Here is a 19,305-nt window from a genome sequence, read left to right on the forward strand (position 1 = left end):
ATTCCAAGGAAACGTTTTACGATAGTTTTCTTTTTACTTATAACATTCAAAGAAGGATCGTACGTTTCTTAGATCGAATCATCGATCCCATCAATTATTATAATTATCTCAAGTTGAATATAAAAAGTTCACTTTATAGTGTAATTATTTAGGCTACTTTATGACGAACGGGGAGAGAGAAGGGGGGAAAACACGAAATAAGACGTTGATTTTCAAAAGATGAAATCCAACATCTATGCAAATGATCGTCGCTCAAAAACTAAGAAAAAGAAAAAGAGAGAGAGAGAAAGAGAGAGAGAGAGAATGGAAAGAAAGATGGTAAAAGAAGAGCATTCAAGTGGGGAAAAAAAGATTGATGATCCTCGAGATAGAAAATCGAAGTTTGTATATACCGCGTTAGGCGTACACGTCACACACTCTCCGTACATTTAACATTAACGTTAGTAACGAATCCGCGAGAATTAAAAGTGGCGCCGATTTTTCAACGTCGTCGTCGTCCTCCTCCTCGCCCTCCTTCTCATCGAAGGTTCTAAACTTGTTTGTATTGTGTTTTGCCTTGAGAGAAAAAAGGGACGAAGAAAGAGAAAAGAGCAATGAATTGACGGAGACATTTTTTCGAGATTTCTTTTCGAGAGCGAGAGAGAGAGGGAGAGAGAGAGAGAGAGATAGAGAGAGGGAGAGAGAGGGAGAGAGAGAAAAATATGAAGATGCTGATGCATTTTCTATCTCTCTGCCTTTCTCTCTCTCTCTCTCTCTCTCTCTCTCTCTCTCTCTCTGTCTCTCTTTCTCTCTATCCTTCTCTCAAGATTTTACATCTCGAACGTTGTTCTTCGTTGGAATAGGAGGAATAATTTTTGTTTGAAATAAGATGAGAAAAAATAAAAAAAGAAAAAAAGAAAAAAAAAGTCGTTGTTCTATAGGCAAGCTGATTATTCTAATGATTATTACGAATTAATAAATGATTGATAGCGAAAGACGAATATTTTATCGGTAGACCAATCGTCTCGCAATTGTATCGAATTTCTCAAATATATTGAATTTATAAAGTAGGAAGGTTGTTAAATTCGAACATGTTCTCTTTTCTTCTTTTTCTTCGAGCTCATCGTTTAACGATCGAGTATCGTCTCTTTCATTTCTTGTTGTTTGTCTTTGAAAGGAATTTCGAGGATGATTCTTCGTTCGAAGTTTCGAGCTTAAACCCCTTCCTCGTTTGACGATCTCTCGGAAAGTTCTAAGGGAACGTTGAACGTGCTCGTCGCCACGGAAATATCGCCGGAGACGAATCTTTAAGAATACACTCTTATACAATCACATATATATATATATACACACACACACATACATACATACATACATGTAACGCGGGAGGAACACATACGTCACAGAACACATACATAATAACATACACGAATACACGTACCAAGTATACAAAAGTTTCAACTCAACGTTTTCGTATATTTAAGGTAGAGCCGTCGAGAGAATATTTTTTATATTCCAAATGGATTTTACAGTTAATATCATTATGATTATCGTTTCGTAGGAAAAAAAAAAAATAATAATAATAATAAAATGGGAAAGAAGAAATTCAAAGACGCGGCTTTCTCACGCGGCATAAAAGAAAGCAAAGGGTAGATTTAAAAAAAAAAAAAAAGAAAAAAAAAAAGACTTCCCTCACCTCCTTCAAAGTGTATACACCTACAGGTTTATCATTTCTAAGGAACGATAAATCTCTGCAAGATTATTTTGGCTACGTACACGCAAACACACCTGTACACTCGCGTGTCCTTTTCTATTCCACGATTAAATGTCCCTCACTTCCCCCTTTTTACTTCATAGTACATATGTACCCACATACATACGTTCTAAAAAGCGTTCGAGAGATTTTCGAAGATTTTCATATTCACCGGCCGAAAGCTTTCTTTGCCGAATAGGGAAAGAGCAAGAAATAAAAGAAAAAAAATTGCGAAAGATTTAGCGTGTACACATTGAAAGCATATACACACATACATGCATACACATATACACGATATACGCATGCTTAAGCAAGCGAGAATGCGAGTTTGTATAGAATACGATCTACGTAAGACGTAATTGTAAATCGATACGATTAGAGTATGGTTTTTAGGAGGTACGATTAATAACGTTAATTTTGTTAAACCACTTTACTTAAGGTCCAAACGACGATGGATCGTCTTGGATCGATAAACGCGGTGCGATGAAAACGCGATCGAACGAGAACGTTCGAGCGTTCGAACGAATTAACAATGAGAAAAGAAAAAGGAATAATATGAAGAAATATATAGAAAGAAATAAATAGAGAGATTTTGAATCGTTCGATGTTCGAAGGTTTTCGATGAAAAAAGGCTGTAACATGGAATGCGATAGAGAGAGAGAGAGAGAGAGAGAGAGAGAGAGAGAGAGAGAGAAAGAGAGAGAAAGAGAGAGAAAGAGAGAGAGAGAAATAGATAGATAGATAGATAGATCGAATGAATGAATGTGTGCGACAAGAGAGAGAGAAAGAGAGAAAGAGAGAGAGAGAGAGAGAAAGAGACGTTTAAAAAACGACTCGAGAATGAATGGCAGCAGCGAAAATAGCAAAACGATCGCGGAACGTGGTTCGTTGCTTCGAAATATGTGATACGTCGACCGGCGAGCGCGATTCCGCTTCCGAAGATCGATCGATCGCGCTTTCGAAATCGCCTGTGGTACCACAGCGTCCACTGGTAAGAAATGGATTATGTAAGATGGATAGTAAATAAATAAATAAATGAATAAAAAAAAAAAAAAATTAACATTATGCTTAGGGAATCGGCTCGCAAAGGTGACGCATTTTTTACAGATTTTTCGTAATAGGACGCTCTTTTGTTGAAGGTTCATTGTTGTCAAAATGGTTGTGAGGTTATACTATTTGAAGTATGTTAACGGTTCGATGTAGAGATCGATAAATCGGTAGAATGACTTTTCTTTTTCTTTTTTTTTTTTTTTTTTTTTTTTTCTTTCGAATGCGAATGATACGTGTGCGATTAATCGCCAAGGGAAGAATCGATTTATCGAAAACTCGTGCGATACGAGACGAACGGAGAAACGTGCGCTCTACATGGAGATCATTTTGTTATTATTATTATTATTATTATTATTATTATTATTATTATTATTATTATTATTATTATTATTATTATTATTATTATTATTATTATTATTATTATTGATAATATTGCCGTTCAAATTTGCAACTTGACAGATCTTTTATGTTTCGTTTTCATTTTTCCAAGGGGAAAATTAAAAAAAAAAAAAAGAAAAAAAAAAGGAAAAGAAAAAAAAATGCAAACATTCGATCGATCGGCCAGAAAGCGCACGTTTTTCTCGTGGAACATTGTCGTCTCCGAAATAGCATACAACTGGCATTTAAACATTATACGCGGAGTTTGGTCGTCGCGCGTGACGAGAGAGCGAGTTCTCGATGATTATCTTACGCTTTCTCTTAAATTCCCTTTCGCGATCTCTCGCGAAAACGCTCGAACATTTCGCGAAGGAAATTATTATCTTTGTATGTATATATATATATATCTATATGTTTATGTATATCTATATGAAATTAAGAAGATCAAGAAAGATATAGGTCGAGATCGTAATTACATAAGAGATACAAACTGAAGTAAGAAAGAAAAATAGAATGAAAGAAAGAAAGGAGAAAAAATGGTAGGAAGAAAAGATGAAAAAAGACGACCAAACTGAACGAACAAAATGAGACTGATATAGACCAGTATTCTTGCGAGAAAACAAATTGTAAAGCGAAAAACTTGTCTAACTTGTAGCCTTATCAAGAGAAGGAGAAAAAAGGGAGAGAAAAAAGATAGGCGAAAAGAAAAACAAATTAGATGGTACATATTTAGATCGATAAAACGATCGCTAAAGAAAAAAAAAAAAAAAGTAATAAAAATAAAAATAAAAATAAAAATAAAAATAAAAATGAAAATAAAAAAAAAAAAGAAAGAAAGAAAAGAAAAGAAAAGATTATATTATCTCGATTGGCTGTAAAAATGAAGAAGAATAAAAAAAAAAAGAAAAAAAAAAAATGAACTCGCCTTATTCGAAATTCACGAATGTATTCTCTTCGACTCTGTCGATTTAATAACATTATCGAAGAGATACGTTCGAGAATTTCTTGCGCGGCGATTAATAGTGAGAGTAATGTTATTAAATAAATTTAAGTGTAATTATTATTACGAAATGGAATGGAATAATGCCAGTTGTAAGAGAAAAAGATAGATAGAAAGAAAGAAAGAAAGAAAGAAAGAAAGAAAGGAAAACGCGTATTCGACGGCTTCAAATAGTCTCGGTGATACAAACACATACATAAAATATACGTATATACATGAATACGCGGTACATGACATACATACACACACACACACACACACACACACACGTACCCACATACACAAATTTCATAGAGGCGCACAACTTTCGGCCTCTCGCGCGTGCTATGATTTTCTTCTCTTCTTTCGGACCACGAACGATCGTACGTGTTTCACGGAATATTAAATAAGAGTATAGTAATATATATATTAAAATATAAATATATTGAATTGATTTATAAATAAGTGTCGTTATAAGTAAATCATTTATTACAATAAAATAATACTTATTTATGAATCAAACCAATATATATATATATGTAAACATATATATATATAGTATATTCGAACTTTGGCACGTATCGTTTGTGTGAAGAACGCGCAAAAGAAAAAAAAAAGAAAAAAAAAAAAGAAAAGAAAAAAAAAAAGGAAATAAAAATAGAAAGAAAGAAAGAAAAATGAAAGAAAGAAAGCAAGAAAGAAAAAAAGAATGCAGAACGACGGAGATGTATCTCGTCATGTGTATACGCGATAAACTTTTCGAACGACAGCTTTACCGTTAGTCAAGTAAAATAGTTTCGCAACAATCGATATATTATTACAAACGATGCAAAGTCCACGTATATACATACATCAACATTTAACACATAAATACACATTAACACAAAATAAATCATCATTCGTAAAATGATATGCATAGAAACGCACGCTCTCATATCCAAAAAAAAAACGTGAAAAAGACACTAAACATGAAACGTGAAGCAGGGCGATGATTGAAGCGAGTGACAAATAAACGACATACAAAACAAAAATACATGTAATGAATATAATGTTTGCAGATAGGTGGGACCAAAAACGACTTTATATCTCTATGTGCATATCCAAGCAACGTGTAATTTAATTAATGAATTAATTAGTTATCCATTATTAATGACTAGGTAAAGAAAAAATGATCCATTGATAACGATCGAGGATGATGACGAACGAGTAATGAATAAAATTAGACGATTAAGTTTGTTTATTAATACATTATATGATTCAATGGTTATTATTATTATTATTATTATTATTATTATTATTATTATTATTATTATTATTTTATTACAGTGATTAATGTCGATGATAATATTATTATTTAAAAAACGTTCTAAGACATGAATTATTTAGATGTCAAATAGGACATTGCGTATCTATAATTATTAATTATTTTTAATTATTATTATTATTATTATTATTATTATTATTATTATTATTATTATTATTATTATTATTATTATTATTATTATTATTATATTATTAATTATTATTATTATTGAGACCTTTTGTTGTATTATTTTCAATAAAATGAATTGAAAATATTATTTTTCATCTTCCTTTTATTTTAGCTTTTTCGAGCGGCTTCTAAATCGTATCGATCGTCAATTTCTTTAAGGATAAATAAATTAATGATCGAGAGAGAAAGCCTCTCGAGAAGCATCGTTATGTAAAAGTATTTTATTTAAATTAAAAATAGCTTTACATTCATTCCCTCGCCATAATTCCTTCTATTATGTTTCTATTTTCTTTTCTTTTCTTTTCTTTTTATAAAAACAGTTCTCATCACCGTCATTCATAAAATTTCATTTCTTATCATTGGCCGCGTCTGTAAACAATTTTCTTCCCAAAGCTAGAATATTTTTTTCTTCTTTTTAATTGTCAAATATTCCTTTCAAAAACATAAATACAATACATACATATATACATACATACATACATACATACATACATACATACATACATACATACATACATACATACATACATACATACATACATACATAATCACACGTCGTGCACAAGTACATATATACACACACACGCAGAGACACACATACACACGCGCGCGCAGTTCTTTCTCTCCACGTTTATACTTCTTCTTCCCACTCTCGCGTATCTCCGCGATGATTTTCGTAAACTCGAAAGAACGGGGACGTCGAGAAGCGGTTTAAAAAAATGAAAGATAATGCGAGGACAAATGGAAACAGAAAGATAAAAAGAAAGAAAACGAAAGAGAAAGAGAGAGAGAGAGAGAGAGAGAGAGAGAGAGAGAGAACGACGAAGAAGGTACGAAAAGATAAGAATGATAAAAGTGGAAAAAAAATAGTTTAAAAAGTCACACACACGTATACACGTTACACACATACGCGTACACACACACACACACACACACATTACAAATGTACTAGGTAAGTTCATAACTGCGTATTGCCTTTCTGACTTCGGTGTGAAAATATATAAATAAAAAAAAGTCAGTCGTGCCAGGACTCACGGATTTTCGGATTAATCATACAATAGTTGTTAGTTTAGTCGGCGACAACGCGATTGGTTGGCTCTCTGTTCCTTCCATCAGCCTGATTCTTCTTCTTATTTTTCCTTTTTCATTTATACATATATATATATATATATATATATATATATATATATATATGTATATATACATGTATATATATATACATATATATATACGTATACATATATATATATATATATATATATATATATACATATGTATTTCTTTTTTCTTTTGATATGAGAAGATCCGATCGTAAATGTCTTCTCGAATATAAAACTGTATTAATTTTTATATTAAGGTAAATTTTCTCCCTACAGAATTCTCTTCTCGCTCGCACTTTTTTACTTATTCGTTTATAATATTTTTTCGAGGAAGGATCGGGCATATCGCAAAGACCTTTTCCACGATATTCCGTGAATAATCTCATACCGAAATCCGCGCGTCCAAGGCCGGCTGTGTCTGTTTCATGTTTTTCAATATTTGTAATTTATCGATAAAATTATAAAAGGTATCGATACATAACAGTCTAAAGTGTGCGCTACTCTACATAATATTATTATATATAAAGTATAAAAGTATACATTATATATAAATATATATATATACATATATATTATATATGAGAAGTATAATATATATATATTATACACACATTGGGATTGGTGAAAATATACGGTTTTTTCGCTTTGGAGTGTTATTTTCTGAAAATATTGAACAAAATATGGAAAAAAAAATGAATAAAATCAATGAATAAAAAACAAGCCAGACGTTTTCAGTGCGATTCCTCTTTGCTCACTTTATGCCCATCGATTTTTTTTTTGTTTTGTTTTACAATATCAGTTACATAATGAAACATCTTCGCTCTATTTATTAATCGAAAATGATGCAAAATGAAGAAATTGATCCGCCCATTGAATCGGCGGACTCTTCTTCAGTTAGATACATGAGTACATTACCGGATTTTTTCAACAATACTATTGGAAAAACATTGAAAATTGAGAATTTCAAGCCGCAAAACATAATCGAGTAAACCATAAAAATCGAATTTAATACAAGTGTACTTAAAAAAAACACACACACACAAATGTATAAGTAATTTAATTCATTTTTTTTTAGAGTATTAGGAGATTTCCTTGGTATCATAAACTATAATACAAACTTAGCATCATTTTGGTTTTTGGATATCTTAGCTCTACAGATACTTCGAAATAATGACGTCTTTGATGACTATTCTCGTGCTATCTTTATCAGCTGGCTAGTAGGAGAAATACAATTGATTCGAGGTAAATGTAAAATAAAATTAAAATGGAATAAATGTACAATCATCTATAAGCTTAAAAGGTTTCTCATATTTTCAGATAACAAATTTTCACGTGAAAAATTCTTCGAGGAAATGGAAGCTTTATTCGCTGCCACAGCTATGAAAATTGTTCAAGGCGAAGAGATTCCTCATTGGAATCTAATTACGTTTGGTGATGCAGAGATGAAATCGGAAATAGAAGAGGAAGAGCGAAAATTATCGCAAGAACGCGATTTATCGCCTCTACAATATTTGGAATCGGTATGAAATCATAGAATTTTATTAAAATGACGAATTATTTATATGTCAAATAAATTTATAGAGAATTTTTCTTTTTTTCTTTTTTTTTCTTTTTTTTCTTTGTTTTTTTTTTTAGAAAACATACACTCCAATAGAAAAAATATCGAAGGAAGAAATAAAATCGGCAGAGATGCTTTTAGATGTAATTATACGATCAACGTACGACATGTCAGTAATAGAATTTTATCGTGTATTTATATAATATTTTTTTTTTTTATTTCTTTGTTCTTTAAAATTTTTAATATTTTTTAATTCACATTATCAACAGGTACGCCGGCGAAGTACGTTATGCTCTCGTTTATACGGTATTTGTGGAACCAATTGAGATAAAAGTTCACAATTTACCTTTTAGTATTCGAAAACCTCGTCCAGTTAGATTAATAGGCTCCGATACTGGACATCTTTATTTACGACTTCGAGAGGCTTTGCAAAATGTCCAAGGAAAGGATGGCAAAAAATTGAAATCAAGTATATTAAATGTTATTTTATACATATGATGGATATATACATTAAGAAATATTATTTTTAGAAAAAAATCTGACAAATACGAAGAAACAATATTTAGATAAGGAATTGGATACAGAATATCCATTACAACCATCGAATTCTTTATCGGATGAAGAGTTTATTTCGTTAAAACGTAGTTTTATTTTACCATTGATAGAATCGAATGAAGCTGCTGATATTTTTAATTTTTATGAACAAACAGTCTAATTATTGAAACAATTTAAGAATCATTCAATTATAAATTAGTATGGTATAGGCATTGATTTTTTCATTTTCTTTATTTAATATTCTATTATATACAATAAGAATATTATCTACTAGAAGAAACAATTTCAGTCGATATCGTTGTACCCCATTCTTCACATTTAAAGTCTATTATATTTTTACAATCTAAAGGAATGTTTAATTTAAAAAAAATTGTAGAACTTGTAACTTTTTGCCGTGACTGTCCTAATTGTCCATATTTGTTAGAACCACAACCCCAGAGTGATTTGTCATCTGTTAATTAGAAAATTATAAAATATAAGAAGTTGCATTCGACATAATTAAATCGTACTAACCCATCATACAAATAGTAAATGTATTTCCACATTGTACTTTTTTTACATTTATATCTATGCATTCTTCTTTATCATTTTTGAAATTGATGACTGTAGGAATTGCTACGACTTTGGTGTCTCCGTTTGGTATACCTAATTCTCCGTTTACATTCCATCCCCAAGTGTAAAGATCTCCCTAATTTTTATAAACAAAAATTTTACGATTTTTTTTTTTTTTAAATCGTTTAAGTATTATTAAATTGATTAGTAACCTGATCTGTGACAACAGCATTATGCCAACCAGCAGCAGATATTTGCACTACGTTAAGACCAGCCAATGCTTCTATTAATTGTGGATCATCGCAATCTTCTAAATCACCGTGTCCCAATTGTCCACGGCTATAATATAATTGTAATATATAATATTTAAAAATTAATTTATTATGTTGAAATAATAAAGTTTTATAAATCTATTACATACGTTCCCATACCCATCGAATAAACATCGCCATTTGATGCTAACATTATTGTGTGATCAAAACCACAGGAGAAATCTACAAATTTTATCCTTTTTGGCATTTCTACTAAAATAGGAATATTAAAAATACGCCCTAAAAATAAATGAAAAATTTTGTTATACACTCAATAAGGGCTTACATTGATTCATTTAAATGTATTTTAAATATATTCTACCTAAATTTGTAAGAATTACTGTACATCCTCCTTGTGATATTTTGATAGGATATTCTTCTTTCAATTCATTGCTGGCATTGATAAAATTCGGAACTTTCTTCCAAGATTTTTCATAAAGACGATATTGCCAGATTTCATTAGTCGTTGTTGATATTATTACGCTTTCCTTTCCAGCGCCAACAATTTTACACCTACACTAAAAATAGCAATTTATTAATGGTTATGAATATATCTTACAAATGATATAATTATTTATTTTCTATTTTTATAAAATTATTGTCATTACCTTCCAGATGATTCTGGAATTTTTAATAACTCTGGTGCTTTCTTATCATCGCTATTATCTACTTTTCCAATAATATATAATTCCAAATCTCTCCAAAGAAGGAAATAGTTCCAACTAATCTCCATATTTGTAATACCAGAAAAAGGAACTTTTGTGAATTGATCCAATGCTATAACAATGTCTTCTTCTTCCGTAAATAATGAACTTGCATTGAAACCAGCATAGAAGAGCGTCATATTTCTGTAAATTATTTAATAAAATAATTGATATATTAATAATATCATTATTGTATTTTTAAAAGTTGAAATTTTTTTTGTCAATATCCTTTTTAAATTTCATTGATCAAAGGCTATTAACAGGAATAGAATATAAATATTTTACATCTTAATATTTATAAATATCATTGGTTAAAGAGAACAGATGGCATGCATGAGTTTCCTTAGATACGACTAGAAAACACAACAAACATCGAAACGCTTTTACATAACAGAGTCGCATAGTACGTCGCATAACAAACTACTCCCATTTAAATATTTTGTTCCTGTATCAGTGACCGCTTAAAAAATAATGGTAATAGAAAAAATGATATGAATTTAAACGATTGCGCAATATATTATGCACTTGATTTTCGCACGACGTTTAATATATACAAAAAGTACACTACATATCGCACATAACCTATAAGACCTAGTTTAGAACAAAAAGGTATGCACGTAATATGAGATATTAAAATATTTCTGTAAATACTTACGTCGTTTTGTTGTTATATTAGAAATTGTTTATTATTTATTACGTATATTGTTATAATATTCAATGAAAATTCATGGAACGAAAAACAAATCATTTCAGATTGCAATCCACCCTAAATAAAATTCTTTGCACTGTTGGTAGTATTGTTTAAGAGATTTAGGAATATAAGATTTGATACAAAAATTTAATTTATATATTTAAACTTTATTAAAATATATGTATATATATATATAAATCTTAATATATATATATATACATATATTTAAAAAATTTGTCAGTTTATTTATTTATCGTTGAAATTTTAATGATAAAATGTAAATCGAGATATATCCTTTCGTTGTTGGTAACAATGTCTATCGATCATTCATCCGATTTAAAAATGCATACTTATCTCATTCATTCATAATCTTTTATCATTTTATATTATTTATTTTATTTACTTCAGGGTCTTTTATCTATTCTGAGAAAACTACGTTCAAATCCTGAGAAAGAATTACGCCTTTTACTTCTTGGTTTGGATAATGCTGGCAAAACAACGATTTTAAAATCTTTAGCTAGCGAAGATATTACACAGGTAAATTATATATCTTTGAATTAAACAACGATTATTATAAATATTTTTTAACAATTTTCATTTTATTAATAAGGTTACGCCTACGCAAGGTTTCAATATAAAAAGTGTACAAAGCGAAGGATTTAAATTAAATGTTTGGGATATAGGAGGTGCAAGAAAGATTCGACCCTATTGGCGAAATTATTTCGAAAATACTGACGTTCTCGTAAGTAAAATAATATTAGAGTTAGTATTAAAAAAGGGATAAGAATATTGCAAAATTATTTCAAAGAACATAGACGTTTTTTTTTTGGTAATAATAATATGATATTATTAGGGGGACCGGAAAGTAATATCGCTTTCTTAAATTAAATTCAAACGAATAAATTTTGAACAAATTTTTAGTCACTATCAAATATCGACATGCGCAGAAACGACATTACTTTCCGGTCCTCCTAATATACATTACAGTATAAAAAAGGAAAAGTGAAATAATATCAATGAAATAATATCGTTTTATTTCTTTATTTCCTTTTTTTTATTTTTGTCATTTCTTTTCTTTTCTTTTTTTTTTTTTTTCGAAGATCTACGTTGTAGATAGTGCCGATATCACAAGATTAGAAGAAACAGGGCAGGAGCTTTCGGAACTTTTGTTGGAGGAAAAACTCAGCGGTGTTCCATTGTTGGTATACGCGAATAAACAGGATTTGGGTCAAGCCGTGACAGCAGCGGAAATTGCAGAGGGTCTTGGACTTTACAACATCAAGGATCGCGATTGGCAGATACAATCGTGTGTCGCAATCGAGGGAAAAGGTGTTAAGGTAAATATTATAGAATTGTGTATAACATAATTAAGAGATTATCGAATTTTTTTGCTTTTCTTTTTTTTTCCATTTAGGAAGGCCTGGAGTGGGCGTGTAAAAATATGAAAAAAAAATAATGAAAGAACGATCCTTCTCCGATCTGTACAGCTTGTACATTCCAGTCATGTTTTATTCATTGCTTTTATCTAATATTTACAAGAAAACATTCACAAAATGCTATTATTCGTAAGTCCACTTCGATCACTTCAACATTCTCGTCTGATCGGCGATCAAATTTTTTTGCTTCTATGTCAACAAAAAATTATGACAAACGCGCATTCAATTACTTACGAAGAATACGAACTAGCAATAAGTTTGATAAACAAATTAAAAAGAACAAACTATATATATATATATATATATAGGTATGTATATCTATATATTTTCTAATTGAATTAAGTTAATAATTTTCACATCGTTGTGGAAAAAATGAATGAAAGATATAAGAATGTATGAGATGATAATTATTAACCCGCTCTTGATTCAAATCCGATATATAAATCCTTCTCAACGAATATTATTGATTGATACAAGTTTCTCGCTTTTGTAACTGTACACTGTATTACTTGGAATCAAAACAAAGAAGAAAAAAAAACAGTACACAAATGAAAGCGTACATTGCACAAGTAGCTACTCACGTTATCTAAAAGATATTATTATTCGTATGTTATATAAAACACTCACGATTATTATCGTATTATCGCGGCAACTTCCTCGTATGTACATACATACAAACGATATTATTAAACATCATTGTAACCTGTAAACATTCACTGGCACACAGCGAAGACCTTGATTTTTATTAACGTCTCTTTGATATCAGGGAAAAAAAGTTTTTACACGTATATCACGAAATTCTCATAGTTCGTTGTGTTCTATATTTTCAGTAGTTACTCTGATTTCTTCTTCGTGAAATGACGTACAATTAGCTGGATATTTCATCTAGAAAAAAGAAAAAATGTAAGAACATTAAGAATGTTTTAACATTATAACGTATATATATATATATGTATGTATATATATGTATATATATATATGTATATATATGTATATATACTTACAATACATTCACTGTGATCCATTAGAGATCCATAAAGTGTCCAAAAGTTGATATTTATTTTATTACTGATAATCCAGGCTGTTGGGAAGCTTAAGACTTTCGTGATCGAAGTACGTAACATCGGTACATCGTTTTCATTCTTTTCGTTGAGAGTACAAAGTATTTGAGTCGCACATTGTGGATGTTTGATCGCCCATTTGTATGCACGATGAGACTGATAATATTATGAAAGGAGAAATCAGTAAATCGATAATTTTACATTCGATCGAAAACAAAAATGTTACTCACTCTTAGAATGGGTTCTACGATATCGTTATTAATCGTATTGCTTAGCTTATTACTGAGTTCTCTGGCACTTATTCTTGACATTATGAAACCTTTTTCAGAAGCTAAATTAACGAGTTCCTGAATATAAGCGATCGCTGGTCCAACGTATTGACTGCTGTCTATCTTCATATTCAAATGTTTCCTAGCAGCAACGTTCAGCAATCTATTCGAATATAAAATTTTATTAATTATTATTTATTAAATAGATTATTATTAATTAAATAAATAGATCGATATATTATTATTAATTAAATAGATCGATATATTATTAAAATGTTTAATGAAAATATACCAACCTAGAAATACTCTCAGCTGGCTTGTTAGCGTCGAACATGACAGATCTTGGATATCCCTGAGATTTGAGGAAACTGTTCCCAACAAATTGGATGGTCGTCATGTAACGTTGTCTTGTCGATGGATCGGACACGTGAGCGATCCATTCTGCTACAAAATTCGTTGACAATTTGATCCAACGCCGACGTAAAGAAGGATTTTCAAAACTTCCAAGTATCTTTTCGTACTCTATATTACCATTCTCGTCTGACATTTGAGCGACAAATGCCGACAGGCCACTCTTTTTCCAAATGGCATGACCTAACTCGGAATTACTGCGAATAGAATTTGTCATCTTACATATTTTCTAATAATATCTTTAATATAAATAAAACGTATAATAAGATCGATATAAATACCTAAAGTGATTCCACATAACATGAAGATTTTCCAAAATGGGTGGTAAGAACCAAGAATGTCCAGAATGATCATATTTCTTCGAGGAACCTGTTGATTCTCCGCCATTGTTGAAAATATCTATGATCATAGGTAAGAAACCTAAAAGAGCTTCACCATTTTCTTGTTGTCCTAATAACATTTTACCGATATTGATTATGTTCTTGAAGTTAAAGTTCTGTTCTTCTTTGCTATCATCTGTATCTCTGGTAGATCTTTTTTTATCGAAAGATCCACTCATCGAAGAGAATGTATTCATTAAGGAATCCCAAGATATATCATTTTGATCATTTCGTTCATTTGCTAACATATCACCAACTTTCAAAAGTATCTCGCCAATTCCACTCTCACCAGATTTGTCACTTCCTGTCAGCGTGTCACTGATCTATTTATTTCAAGGGATAAACTTTATTCCGTAAGATATCTAGGGAATAGATAAGTATCGTCGAAGTAATCATTTTTATACCTGTTTGCCCACATCCGATTGTACGAAAGCACTCGCTACATTCTGAAGTCCACCAACGGCATCTCTATTCGTAAGAAAAGACTTGGCAGCTTCGATAAAAGCGCTAGACATGTCGTGTTCATCCTCTGTCTCACAACGACCAACTGCCAGCAAAAGAAAGAGGAGCCATGTTCTAGATAGTAGCCACATCATCCTCAGAATCTCTGTCTCTTTCTCTGTCTGTAAAAAAGATTTCCTGTATGATTTTCGAACGGTATATATTTGTTTTGCACTTTAAATTTATATTCCAACGTCATTCGTTTTATCGTCGTGGATGATTTTGAAGAGAAGTAAGGTAGGTGTCGTTGACCCCGGCGATTCCTTCAACCGGATCTTGATTCTGGTCGGGTTATTTTAGGTTGGCACGCCCCATCCTCGTTGGGACGATTTTAAGCGTTTCTATCATCCACGTTTTATCGAAGATACAATCTTAAATTTCGTCATACGGAAACGTATAAATTTGACGTGAAAGCCATGATTTCGTGACATTAAAAACTCGCTTCGTAAAGAAGTCATTGCACTTTATTCCAAACAGACGAATTCATTTCTAGATAGTTTTATAGTTCCAGAACAGACGAGTTCGAATAGATAGTATTAACATCGTTTAAATATGTTTATTGTTTTCACCTGTGACTCGTCAAATTTATCGCGCTCCGTAAGGAAGGACGAACGCGATCGTTATAAAGTCAATGTATCCCTCTAACGCGCAATTTGAGTACCGTAAACCGCATGAAATTGGCATTCTCTAGCTTGGGTAACGATTCGGTCTAACGGTACGAGCTGTGTTAGTCATCGTTCCGCCGACGCGCCAAACTCTTCGATTGTTGGTCCCTTTGTCATATTATATTATTTTTGTATATAAGTCAAACAAAAGAACAAGACTTTATTTCTTTTGTTATTCATATATAAATATAATTAAATATCAATGTATAAGAGGATATATTTTAAATGTGTTAAAATATAAAATGTTATTGACGGAGATTTACAGATGGATCGAAAAAATCAGGCATGTTATTTCAAAGGGAAAATATTCTATAAAAGAAATCTCGTATTATTCAACTTCTATCATTTATTTCTTTTTTCATTTCTCTTTGAAATACCGTACTAATATTTTCCATTTTCCGTATGTATCGTTCTTCTATGTAAAACAGATGCTCGAAACAGAGTCTCGATTAATGATCTAACGAATCGTATTATTGAGTTATCGATCGATGAAAACAAAAAAAAAATTGTCATCGATAAGCCAAGAAAAATAATTTCCATAAACATTAATCGAACCAATTGCTTTCAACATAATCATAGATCGCATTGTATTACTTTTGTCGATGAATTCTTTAACTCAATTAATTCGTTGCAAAAATTTAATTTTTCTTATAATTAATAAAAAAAAAAAAAAAAAAAGAAAAAAAAACAAAAACAAATTAAATAAGTAAATAAATCTTTATCATATCGAATCAAATCATATCCTAGTTCACAGACGATGAATTTCTTTAATGAACAATGTAGAAATAGATCGCTATGTGAGATCAAGTTTTTCACCATTTCAATATTAATATACAATTTTAAATAAATTATATGAGTATATTTAATACGTAATAACCAAAATGATAAATAAGATAAAGAAGTAAATGGCGTATATGAACCAAACGATCTATTTCCTTATTCCGATAATACAAAAATTCGCATTTACAACAGTTCTAACGAAAAAAGAAAAAAAAAAATATAAATAGTTGCACATTATCTTGATAATTAGCATTTTTTTTCTAACAATAAGTCAGCAACCAACAGCGAAAATGTGCTCTTTATCAACGTTACTTTTTCATTTGCATAAACAAGGGACTTACAATTTTATTTGCTTATTTTTTTTTTACAAAAATAAACGTTACAATTCTTCCACATTCGCATGCTTCGCGACGAACCGGAACGGCAAAGAAGAGTTCAATGCCGTGCATGTTTAATAACGCGTGCCGTTAAAGAGCATTCGAGTCTCTCGATATTGCACGAAAATCATTTAACGGTTTCTTTAATTACAACATTGTAATATTTTTTAACGAAAAGTTTTTTTATTTAAAAAGATGTTTGCATTCCATAAACAATTCGTGCTTTTGAAAATAAATTAGTATTTTTCTTATCGACTTATAGATAAAAGAATAACCTTGACTGAATAATAACATTTAAAAAACAATTATAATTGAATCGTTTTGAAATATTACATGTTATTAACGTAGTTACTTTTAAAATAAAAAAGTTACATTTTGCAACGTTGAATCTTTTAATAAAAAGGTATATCAAATGTAATCGACGAATCACTAATTTATATATCAATGATTTTCATTGTATATATTTATTTTAAGTGCAACGATTTGATTTTATTTTGTTTCAATTAAGTAAGCATATATATATACTGAAAGATTGATTATTTATGAACCATCTTATTAAAGTTAATTGTTCAATATGTATATTAAAATTTACTAAGCATAAATCCTGTTACTTACTCATTATAAAATTGAATTGGAACGCACGGGCACGTTTAATGATTTTACTTTTCTATGAGCATCGATAAAGTTGAATCGTGCGTACTAAATCGTAGGACGAAAGAAATGAATTAAAAATCATGGAACATGATGTTATACGTTAGAAGAATAAATCTTTTAATTGGGATGAACATACGCTCTTTTGGATTTCGAGGTAACGATGTAATTAAAATGGTTTACCGGTTCGGAAAATTTGCTATCTCGATAGACGACTGTTGCCACAATTAAGTACTGTAATCGGTGTCAACTAGAGCGTGCTGACTGGAGATTTTCGAAGATAAATAAACGAAGTAAAATCATCGAAATTTGCAAACCTAAATAGATCCTTAAATGAATATTATATTCGTCTACGTTGATATGTTAATAGAAATATCGAGTCATATATCAATATTTTTTTCTTGAAAATTTCAACATTATTTATAGCCTAATCGAATCATTTCTAAAAGTTATTTTCTAATTTCAATTGATATTAATTCATTAATAAATATAGAAATTTACCAGGAAACGATGCGATTATTTCTTCTTCTTTATTCCTCTAGATTCAAAAGCACGTTATCGATGAGAACGAATCGTCCGGATGTAATGCGTCTTTGAGAATGAATTTCAACGAAAAAAAGACGCTCGTTGTTGGGTAGAACGATTCAGTCGGTCCTTTCGGTCTCGACTCCGTACACTTGACACAGCGAAGGTTGTGGCGTGACTGGTGTCGGACGTAGCTGAACGAACGGTACTTACCTGAGTGAAGCGTACCTGGCCTACGAACAAACGTGGCGAGCGAGACGAGCAGGACGCAACACAAAACGAATACGATGCAGTACGACACCTTTGTTTTTTTTTTTTTTTTTTATTCGATCTCTTTTTCTTTCATTTCTCCTTCTTTTTTTTTTTTTTATTCATCATTAATTATCAATTAATCGATAGAAAAAAAGAAACTTGGATCCATTGGTGTCCTTATAAAATATTATAAATTTACAAAATGTTAAGATATTATCCTTCAAATATTTCTCTTAACAAAGTATGATAACTAATATGGCAGAGTCAGTGGATATTTAATTAATTATGTCTTACAGTAATGTTTTATAGGAACGTCTCGAAAAGTGTAGGTCATTGACCTCCCCAAAAAATTAGGGAACTAAAGTCCGTGGATGGTAACGTCGGCCACTCGATTCCAAGTACCAAGGTCGCACCTTGTTCGATACAATGCCAGAAAGAGCATTCAACCGGTTCCAAAGTATGGCTCGATGCCAAGATTTAAGTGCCAGATGATCGTTGACATTCCTTCATGGATTTATTTATTTTCTACCTTTAGTCGTATGCACATGAGTTATCGATTAAATGACATGATTCCTTGACAAACAATTCTACGAGTTCCTCGTATTTCCTTTCTTTTTTTCAAAGTGTTAATTGTAAATCCTATTTTTCGCCATTAAGATATACTTATCCCTTGAAATACATCGTGTTTCTATTTCACTCAGTCCATTTATGTTATACATTCATTCGCATTTGATTCATTTGAAATCTTTCTTTTTTTTTTTTTTTTTTTAACTATGTCAAAAGGAAGTATATTTATACGATATAAACGAATTATCTTTATAAGTTTTAACTGTTTCACATAATATTTTTATTTGTTTTTTTATTATTTTTCTTTAAAAAAGAAAACAATCTTATT

The 19,305-nt window shown here is 30.6% G+C and overlaps 5 protein-coding genes across 13 annotated transcripts in view; 3 read left to right on the forward strand and 2 right to left on the reverse strand.

Moving 5' to 3' along the window:
• Eip93F (Ecdysone-induced protein 93F) overlaps positions 1–2,680 on the forward strand; it is a 39,622-nt gene extending 36,942 nt beyond the window's left edge. For all 5 annotated transcript variants that reach the window (XM_035883747.2, XM_035883748.2, XM_035883751.2 and 2 more), the window contains one exon: positions 1–2,680. This exon is cut by the window's left edge. The gene's annotated coding sequence lies outside the window, so the exon portion shown is untranslated.
• Positions 2,681–6,882: 4,202 nt separating this feature from the next.
• LOC118449328 (uncharacterized) lies at positions 6,883–9,015 on the forward strand. Of its 2 annotated transcripts, XM_035883769.2 has the most exons (6): positions 6,884–7,716; positions 7,807–7,973; positions 8,049–8,251; positions 8,367–8,458; positions 8,559–8,758; positions 8,820–9,015. In XM_035883769.2, the coding sequence occupies exons 1-6, from the start codon at positions 7,571–7,573 to the stop codon at positions 9,002–9,004; spliced, it is 993 nt and encodes a 330-aa protein (XP_035739662.2). In that variant the 5' UTR covers positions 6,884–7,570; the 3' UTR covers positions 9,005–9,015. The 2 variants fall into 2 exon arrangements, with proteins under 2 accessions (XP_085518768.1, XP_035739662.2); XM_085662642.1 differs by having other exon boundaries at positions 6,883–7,716; positions 7,807–8,251.
• Positions 9,016–9,107: 92 nt separating this feature from the next.
• Positions 9,108–11,198, reverse strand: LOC118449321 (RCC1 domain-containing protein 1). Of its 3 annotated transcripts, none has more exons than XM_035883761.2 (7): positions 11,067–11,198; positions 10,316–10,555; positions 10,030–10,220; positions 9,818–9,947; positions 9,609–9,735; positions 9,358–9,532; positions 9,108–9,295 (listed from the first exon to the last, which is right to left on the reverse strand). In XM_035883761.2, exons 2-7 carry the CDS (start codon positions 10,549–10,551, stop codon positions 9,108–9,110), a joined length of 1,047 nt encoding a protein of 348 aa, XP_035739654.1. In that variant the 5' UTR covers positions 10,552–10,555; positions 11,067–11,198. The 3 variants fall into 3 exon arrangements, with proteins under 3 accessions (XP_035739654.1, XP_085518770.1, XP_085518769.1); XM_085662644.1 differs by having other exon boundaries at positions 9,157–9,295; positions 9,404–9,532; XM_085662643.1 differs by having other exon boundaries at positions 9,172–9,295; positions 9,395–9,532.
• LOC118449323 (ADP-ribosylation factor-like protein 3) lies at positions 10,903–13,118 on the forward strand. Its single transcript, XM_085662823.1, has 6 exons — positions 10,903–10,920; positions 11,012–11,020; positions 11,511–11,639; positions 11,713–11,844; positions 12,203–12,439; positions 12,517–13,118. The coding sequence occupies exons 1-6, from the start codon at positions 10,903–10,905 to the stop codon at positions 12,556–12,558; spliced, it is 567 nt and encodes a 188-aa protein (XP_085518949.1). The 3' UTR covers positions 12,559–13,118.
• Positions 12,864–18,382, reverse strand: LOC118449319 (uncharacterized). Of its 2 annotated transcripts, none has more exons than XM_035883755.2 (7): positions 18,135–18,382; positions 15,064–15,282; positions 14,561–14,982; positions 14,165–14,476; positions 13,830–14,031; positions 13,543–13,755; positions 12,864–13,423 (listed from the first exon to the last, which is right to left on the reverse strand). In XM_035883755.2, the coding sequence occupies exons 2-7, from the start codon at positions 15,253–15,255 to the stop codon at positions 13,340–13,342; spliced, it is 1,425 nt and encodes a 474-aa protein (XP_035739648.1). In that variant the 5' UTR covers positions 15,256–15,282; positions 18,135–18,382; the 3' UTR covers positions 12,864–13,339. The 2 variants fall into 2 exon arrangements, with proteins under 2 accessions (XP_035739648.1, XP_035739649.1); XM_035883756.2 differs by lacking the exon at positions 18,135–18,382 and adding an exon at positions 15,355–15,776.
• Positions 18,383–19,305: the final 923 nt, after the last annotated feature.

The sequence above is a fragment of the Vespa mandarinia genome, chromosome 19, assembly GCF_050613455.1.
Source record: "Vespa mandarinia isolate Hongniang chromosome 19, ASM5061345v1, whole genome shotgun sequence".
Taxonomy (NCBI): Eukaryota; Metazoa; Arthropoda; class Insecta; order Hymenoptera; family Vespidae; genus Vespa; species Vespa mandarinia.

Bases quoted from the DNA above. Each gene is read 5' to 3' on its own strand.
- LOC118449319 (XM_035883755.2), bottom strand. From the start codon at position 15,255: ATGATGTGGCTACTATCTAGAACATGGCTCCTCTTTCTTTTGCTGGCA. The intron at 14,477-14,560 runs GTATTTATATCG...TTCTATTCGCAG, and splicing joins GTTATGTGGAATCACTTTAG to TAATTCCGAGTTAGGTCATG. The intron at 13,424-13,542 runs GTAAGTATATAT...TCTTTTTTCTAG, and splicing joins TGGATCACAGTGAATGTATT to ATGAAATATCCAGCTAATTG.
- LOC118449321 (XM_035883761.2), bottom strand. From the start codon at position 10,551: ATGACGCTCTTCTATGCTGGTTTCAATGCAAGTTCATTATTTACGGAA. The intron at 9,948-10,029 runs GTAGAATATATT...ATTTATTTTTAG, and splicing joins AGTAATTCTTACAAATTTAG to GGCGTATTTTTAATATTCCT. The intron at 9,296-9,357 runs GTTAGTACGATT...TCTAATTAACAG, and splicing joins ATTTACTATTTGTATGATGG to ATGACAAATCACTCTGGGGT.
- LOC118449323 (XM_085662823.1), top strand. The intron at 11,640-11,712 runs GTAAATTATATA...TTTATTAATAAG, and splicing joins CTAGCGAAGATATTACACAG to GTTACGCCTACGCAAGGTTT. The intron at 12,440-12,516 runs GTAAATATTATA...TTTTCCATTTAG, and splicing joins TCGAGGGAAAAGGTGTTAAG to GAAGGCCTGGAGTGGGCGTG.
- LOC118449328 (XM_085662642.1), top strand. From the start codon at position 7,571: ATGATGCAAAATGAAGAAATTGATCCGCCCATTGAATCGGCGGACTCT. The intron at 7,717-7,806 runs GTAAACCATAAA...ATTTTTTTTTAG, and splicing joins AAGCCGCAAAACATAATCGA to AGTATTAGGAGATTTCCTTG. The intron at 8,759-8,819 runs GTATATTAAATG...TATTATTTTTAG, and splicing joins TGGCAAAAAATTGAAATCAA to AAAAAAATCTGACAAATACG.